The following is an 8,154-nucleotide window of genomic DNA, read 5'->3' on the forward strand; positions in this document are numbered from 1 at the left end:
CACAGCTCATATTGCACTAGTATGTGACTCACATAACAAGCACTCGCCACAGTCAATGATTGTTAAAAACACTGTAGAAACGGAATGGACATCAAATAAAATTGCAGCACAATATAACCCTTGAGCAGCTTGTTGAAATATTACAAATTGATAAGCGACCGTCTATATGCTTTATATACACAACACAATAATAAAAAAATACAATTCTTAAAATATGCCTTATACTATAGAACTTCAGTAAAAAAAGTTTTGTAAAGCATACTGGGATAACATGACTTGTGGTAAACCCTGAGCAGATGGCAAGACCATCTTTATCACAAACGCCAAGTTGTTGATTATACTTATAGCTGAAGGCAGCATCAACACCAAATGCTGTAATCACATAAAGGATAGACATGTTGATTAGGCATAACAAAGACAACAATACAAACGTAAATACAGCCAATAAAGTAAGAAGAAATGTAGAACCAAATGCATGGGTAATTTACAAATCTGTAGGGAGTGAAATATTAAAGAGAACTGTATGGACAGAAAGATCATACCAAGCCAACAACAACTGTTGTCATGGTGTACTAAATCATGGCAGATCACACATTTGCTTGGTAATTATTCAGCCTAAGCATCCCATGTAATGTAACCTAGAAGTTCATTGAAACATGGAAAGGTTTCCACAAAAGTAATAGCCAGTGTTCATACCTACTGATGGAACCCCATAGGACTCAAATAGAAGTTCTGCCATTTTACTGCGAGACTGTACTGGGTTGCATGCACATTCTGTAATTAGGACAGGATGGTCAATCTGTTCTGCCGTCAAATTGAAACAACAAAAGTTTATGTCAGTAGAATGCAAGCCAAAGTCTCAAGAAAATACAATTACTCAATGATAACTATGCCAGATCTGCAAAAATAAACACGTGAAAATCACAGTGTAGTGCCAAGTGTTGCATAGGATGAGACATTTGAAAAGCTGTATAAAATACATTTTGCTCTCAACAAAATTTGAAATTTGTTGATTTTGTTTTCCCTTCATTTATAACTTTATATGTTTTTTCAACAACCATGAAAGAAGATTGACAGGATTCACCTTTTGTCGATAACCACATTTTTGGTGATCATTTCATATTAGGTTTCATACTTGTCGATTCACATAATACGCTAATCAATGTTGAATCCGGTAAGACTGATGATCTCCAAGTGCCACAAATGTGCAAATACATTAATTCAATATGGTGACCTATGGTTTGGTTTTGATGATGTCTAAAATGCGTTTGTTGGTTGGTTGGGTTTTACTATGATATATGCTTGACAATGTTTGACACAAATTTAGTATTTTGCATGATAAACTTGTGTTCTAAATTGCAAACATCCTATGATTTTAGCTAACAAATAGCATTATGATGTATAAGGATCTAATGTGTTTATCATTTGTAGTTCATAAATATTTCATAAAAATGAGGGCCTTTGAATTTAAATGTTGTATATCTTTTTCTCTCAAGAAGTCTAGATTGAAGAACTCCAAGTATGAGATCGTTTGGTAATCTATTTGTGATACAAAAATTCAATACTAACTTATCTTAGAGTCCTGAGAAACTTTTATTTTTACATCTACAACATTTGTATTGCGCTTAATCATGTTGTATCTTGTGATCTACATTCAATGATCCATGAATGAACTCATTTGATCTTGATTTAATGTTTGGATGATTCATTTCTAACCTTATTTGAAGTTGAATTTGTGTCTGGACATGTTTTGGAACACCTAAGGTTAAAAATTCAAGTTGCTGGAAAAAAGTTCAATACCAAATTCTGGTGGTGTTGACTAAAAAATACAGAGGAGAATTTCTAGCCTTGTTGAAAGAATTTGGTTTTCCAAGTCGGTGCCAACACCAAAGTCAGAAATTTCAAATATGATAGTACAGCGGCTACATTTCAATGGCTCTTTTTGCATTAAATGCACTCCAACTACTTCCAACAATCAAACAAGAGCTATAAAAGGAACATTTCTACACATCTACAAACAAGAGATAAAAAATAAAATAAAATAACTATCAAGATTTGAACCCGAACTTTCACATTCTTTGTTTTCGAGCTTCAATGTTTTTAAATAAAATTATTTAGGAGTTTGTTGTACAAAAAGCCTAGTGTTTTTTTTTCCTCCACATAATTTGTAAATGGATTGTTGAACCCTTGTTGTATTATTTTTTCTTTTTTCCCTTTACTTCCATTTCCTTTATTTTTCTTTTTGTGCAAATTAAACATGAATATATATGCTCCTTAAGAAAATCTAGATGTACCTGTGATCGATTTGCACCCAACTGATCGAATCCAAAGTCAAGAATCTACAAATGCAAGAAATAACATGTGAGGATAAAAAAAAGGTAAAATTCAATAACTAATTAGATACACATTCACACTCCACAAATCTATAAAATTTTCATATTCTCGGTTAACAATTTAGTTGTAAAATCTTTTATGTGACTTTGCAAGCATGACATCATGTCTGGCCTCTAGAACTGCATTAAAAATTCCATAGTAACCGAGGGAGGGGGTATGTGGGAGGTTAAACCTAATTATAAAAGGTGCAGGTGATACGCAGTATACCAATAGTTTTCTTCAGTGGCTCTATTTCAATTCAACATTTCATGCTCCAACTTGAAAGAACAAGAATTTTCTTGATGCTACACTCTGTGTTCTGGGCTAATATTTCATGCTTCAAACAATGTGCTTGTGCTTCACGTGTTATGGGTATGTTTATTTTGACAAGTAATGTGTTAAGTTGTCTGTTACACAATCGATTTCATGATAACTACATTCTGGCCATATAGAACATTTTTTTCTTTTTTAGTTTGGTGCATCATAAAACAAATTTTATTATCGCAAAATGAGGAACAATAAAACAAGGTCAGTTAACACAGAGATCAAAAGGTAAAAATACATAAGAAAAGCAAATGTGAGAGAGAGGCAAATTATTTTAGCATTGATGACATAATATATTGTTATAGGATTTAGTGTGTTGGCAATTTTCATAAACAAAACAGGTGCTCGGTGTCTAGGTTAGGTGTATAGGCCTGAGTGACCAAGTGTTCAAAATGGCTACATAGGCAAGCCAAGCAAACCGAGCTGGCACCAAGAATGAGGCAGCTTGAAATATGAACACATTGATCTTGGCAGGGCAGACAAGAATAGGCAAAAATGCACTAACATGAAGGACAACTTGGTCGAGGCAAGGGTAACAAGTGCTAACCGCAAAACAGCACGCTTGTGCGGGGAGTCCTCAGCCTAGCGGCTGAACAATTTAAAGCCCTGTCCCCAAATACATAGAATTAGGGCCAGGGCATTGCGCGCACTACCCTTTTTTGGCATTCCTCGACCCCAGTGGTGAGGATTTGGAGATGTATGATTGGCATGTGTTATCATAAGACTGACACATGGAATCAAATTCTGTGACGAAGCCAAGTACGAGATGATGTGGCAATGCCACATGACGAGGTGTTCACATGTGTCCACAAATTTGATTGATAGCATGGATAAAGAGATATCAAGTGTGCCAGCATTAGTCACAAGTAAAACTGGATCAAGCTTACATATTCCATTATCTCAAACTGAAAGACAACATCACTATCAAAGGCCGAACGAGGTCCTGACCGTGTGCAATCAAAGTATTTCATCAATGAAGGATCATGGTCACCAACAATTGTGACAGTTTCACCTGCATCACAAATAAATACATGAATAAGAGTAATTTTATTCAGCTGAGTCGCACACTGTTAAAGCAAGTCATTAGTAGATGATCATTTTCTCGAAGGAAAGGATATAATAGAACCCCATACTGTAAATTCTATCACCACATAGCCCATAATACCTACCCCTTGGCACATCCCGCTAGAAGCCAAATCAAAGAGATCGATGAGACAGAAGAAGTTAGATGTTAGCATGATATATACATTTTTCTTTCTTATTTTTTTTCATAAGTCGCATGATACATGCTCAACAACAAATCGGAACAGATTATTTTTGTAGAGATTGTCCATAAATAAATTCCCAAATTTGCTTTTGACGGGTGTTATTCACACAATGCACTCTTGGTCAAAGGGAGGTTGATGAATGCATGAAGGAGAATTGCGTCCATCAGAAAGTGTAAAAACTATAGCACTATCCCTATACTTCACCTCTGTAGAAATCTATAAGAGAACAGTTCAATAGCACATTTTCTCTTCTTCTTTTTTTTTTTTTTCGTTGATTAGTAACAGCACATCCACTCATGTACACATCAAACACCCCACACAGGTAAGCACCATAGTGAGAAAAGACCACCTTTATAAGTTTCAACATCATGAGAAAAATGTCAAAAAAGCACAACCATCTCTCTATACCCACCGTTTTTTTCCCAACCAACACAATATGGAACAACTACAAATAAAAATGATGAAAATATCATGCATCGAAAGTATGGGAAGCATAACAAATGAAGGGGGAAACCAGACAAGGATAATATAATTATTCAGAAATATTCTAACTTGGATCTTGCCTAGGAAATTCATTATTTTAATTTTCTATAAGAGTTCTATGTTTTTTCTTTAATTTTGAGCTGGGGAGTAACATATTTTTGTGTTATGAGCTGTAAGGTGGGCTGCCAACATAGGATGTTGTTTATGGGCTGATTTACTTAGTTTGGTCCAGTTTAATAGGCTTTAGAGCTCAGATACCACCCTTGTCCTGGCCTTTTCCTTGGAACCCAACAATTAGTTGAGCACCAAGTTTGCTTGGTTCCCAAGTTCTCCAGGCACCAAGTTGCCTCCATTGCATACATGAGTGATGAATTAACCTATTTGAATGATGAATGGAGAAATCTTTGCTTCCTATTACTAGTGGACGTGTGAAGCATCTTTTCTTGGGTTTGATTGCCTAAAAACCTGGATGTGAGATCCTAGAATTTTCCTTCTCTTTTTCTTCTTCTTATTCTATTAGATTTTCCAAAAACAAACAAACAAACAACTAACCTTTTAATCTTTATAAACCATAACCTAAACCCAGAAATAAAATGTCTGCATTGTGAAACAGATGCCTTCTTGGAACATCATCCCCATTAAAAAATTCTATCTAGATAGACAGAATGATAATATTCTAATTTCTAATAAATATAACACCTAATAAGGGAGCAAAAAACAAAGGTGTTGTCAACATGAACTCCATGAATAATACATACATCAAGAAGGGATTGTTGAGATTCATATCCACATATGATATATCTCAACCTATTAACAATTGGTGCGTTTATCCTTAGGGATAACATATGAAGAAATCTTGAGCTAAATAACTAAACAAGCATTTGACCTAGGGAATTATCAATGTGCCACCTCCTATTAAAGATCATTTATTCGACAAAGGGACTTAATTCAACTCAATCTCATTTTCTCTTCTCTTTTCTTTTCTTTTCTTTTCTTTTCTTTTTTTTTTTCTTTTTGCATGATATGCAAGGATATATTACAGTATATGACCACAAAATCCATGCATTTTCGGGCAAAAATTGTATCCTTCTTATTTGAGAGCTTGAAAATGATATCAACAGAATTGAGGGACCTTTAAATTATTCTTTCACCTTCATTGTTTACTGCTGTGGAGCGAAATTCATGGCTCAAATGAGTGTAAATTCATCTTTTCACAAAAAATGGGGAGAAACAGCCATTTTCTAATCAAAATTGCTAATCCTAACAAGAGAACTATCTGTAATCTGCATATGTTCTATGAGACACCAAATAAATTAGGCAAAGGTTATTGTGTGATATTACAATTAAGGCACAGCATTAAGAATGCGTTATCTATCTATCTACATAAAAATTGTTAGTCTTTATTTCCAAACTGGAGAATTATGCATAAGACTCCAATGTCAATGAAGAATTGGGAAACAAAAAGAAATATTTCAATAGTGGGTCACAAAATACAAAAGTTTAGGGCACGTCACAATATTATAGAATTTGCACTGTACCAGAAGCATTGGCCTATTTGGGTGAAGGTCAGAAATATTTTTACAATCTCTCTTTCTGAAACCTTACTCTGCATAAAATTACTAGTCTTTGTTTCCAAACCAGTAAATTATATTATTATATACAAGACTCCAATGTCATAATAAGAGAATTGGGAAGCAAAAGGAAATATTTTAATAATGGGTTAGGGCACAATATGATGGGATAAGTCCCCTCTATACCTTCCTCTATCTCCATACCTCTCCATACCCCTTTTGTAGGCCCCAATCTAGGCCCGCACATGATCGAAACCATCTATCTTTGCAAAAAAATGAGCTTCATCGAACAATTAAAAACACAAGAAAAAATCGTATTTTTTTTAATAGTATGAACGACAAATGTAATTGTACACTTAAACTATCCATTTTATAAATTGATATTTGTTCATGTGTTTACAATTGTCCGACGGAGTTGATTTTTTCTGCTAGGTCTACGAGGTAGACGATTTGGACCATCAATAGTGGTCTATGAAGCATAGGTACTTCAAAAAACATGCCGTACCTGTACCGGGTACTTACCGGCATATGATACCTTGTATGGTACTTCTGCATACATACTGAGTACACAAAATACTTATCCAAATTTTTTCTTCTTAATTTTTGATGTACGTAGACGTACTTAGTATATACCCAAGTCGTACCGTACCTCAATTGAAATAATATTTTTTTTTACTATAAAGACAAAACTCCTTTCACTAGACTTTTTTTAATTTTTTGTTTTATGTTGTTTCATTTTATAATTTTTATTTTATGCTTAGCATTATTTTTTTATTTATACATTTACTTTTGACATTAAATATTAATTGTAGGTTTGACCTTAACAAATTAAACTATTTAATTAATTTTTGCATTACTTTAAATTAAAAATAAATATTTTTTTACAAGTATACCAAGCCGCACCCGTATCTTATTTTTTTTAATTTTACCGTATCGACGTACATATCGTATGAGTACGAGTACTCGTATCCATGCCCGTGCTTCATGGATGTGGTTTTCCACCATCATTTCCAGGATTTACTACTACTCCCAAACATCAAATATCACTTAAATGATCAAATTGCTAAAATAACAATGCTTTATAACAGAGTCAAAAATGCCAAAGAATCGTCAGTACCTGTAACTTTATGGCGTGGCCTTTGAACGATGTTTCGGAAGATAATGCGAGGATCAGTTTCTCCTGCCCATCTTCATAATCATCAACGAGCAATATATCAATATTCACATAAACATATATATATATATATATACGCAAATACATATGTATAATCGAATAGAGATTTGAGTGTAGTACCCGATTCGGAAATAGGAAGCGCCATTGTCGATAACTATTGGACAACTTGAAGGGAAGAGATTGTAATCTGATTGTCTCTGTGTCTTGCTTATGAATGGCATTCTCTCTCTCTCTCTCTCTCTAAATGGAGATTGGTGTGTGCCCTAGCTGCGACTGTGAAAGCTCTAACAGGTTCGTCAAAGCACTAGACCGGATAGAGCGGCCTGAAATGTCGAACCGCTTTTCCAAAGGCTTGTTTGGAAATTGGGTTACTGCTGCACCCAAATCTCTGGTTGAGGTTGTCCTTGTGCTGGTCTGGGTCTTTCTTATCAGCATGTGGAGTCTTGTGTTTTGAATTTTTTATTTTTATTTTTATTTTTGGCAATTGATAGTAATTTTACAAATATCACAAAAATCATGTTAAATTAGACAATTAACCGTTTAAGAAAGACCCACTATCTAACAATACATATTCGTAATCCAACACTAGTAACTATAATATAATGCAAGAAAGGGCCTCATAACGTTGAAGAAGCAAATTAGTGATTCAGCTTACTATTTTCATTAATTAGCTAAGCTTTTTATATTTTTTTAGAATATTTATATATATAAATTAGTTTAAAAAATCATTTTCATCACAAAAAGATAAAATCATACGAAAATTACTCTTGATTAGTAACTTTTATATTTACAATTTTCTATTTATACTTATACAAAATTTACAAATTATAAACAAAAAAATTTTAGCATCTATTTTTATTTTTAACAACTTGTAAACAACTTAAAAATTTTATAAATTTATTGTAATCACAATATATATATATATATATATATATATGTATGTTTTCACTTGTTTAGAAGA

The 8,154-nt window shown here is 33.6% G+C and overlaps 1 protein-coding gene across 2 annotated transcripts in view; it reads right to left on the minus strand.

Moving 5' to 3' along the window:
* ARP5 (actin-related protein 5) overlaps positions 1–7,628 on the minus strand; it is an 11,340-nt gene extending 3,712 nt beyond the window's left edge. The window contains exons 1-6 of one of the 2 annotated variants that reach the window (XM_028226967.2): positions 7,314–7,628; positions 7,137–7,207; positions 3,585–3,709; positions 2,295–2,339; positions 697–799; positions 263–372 (exon numbers count right to left, since the gene is read on the minus strand). In XM_028226967.2, the coding sequence (XP_028082768.2) occupies positions 263–372; positions 697–799; positions 2,295–2,339; positions 3,585–3,709; positions 7,137–7,207; positions 7,314–7,414 (555 nt within the window). In that variant the 5' untranslated portion in view covers positions 7,415–7,628. Of the gene's footprint in view, positions 1–262; positions 373–696; positions 805–2,294; positions 2,340–3,584; positions 3,710–7,136; positions 7,208–7,313 lie in introns of those variants that run through there. The other variant, XM_028226969.2, reaches the window with a different exon arrangement.
* Positions 7,629–8,154: the final 526 nt, after the last annotated feature.

The sequence above is a fragment of the Camellia sinensis genome, chromosome 1, assembly GCF_055761805.1.
Source record: "Camellia sinensis isolate YWXY chromosome 1, ASM5576180v1, whole genome shotgun sequence".
Taxonomy (NCBI): Eukaryota; Viridiplantae; Streptophyta; class Magnoliopsida; order Ericales; family Theaceae; genus Camellia; species Camellia sinensis.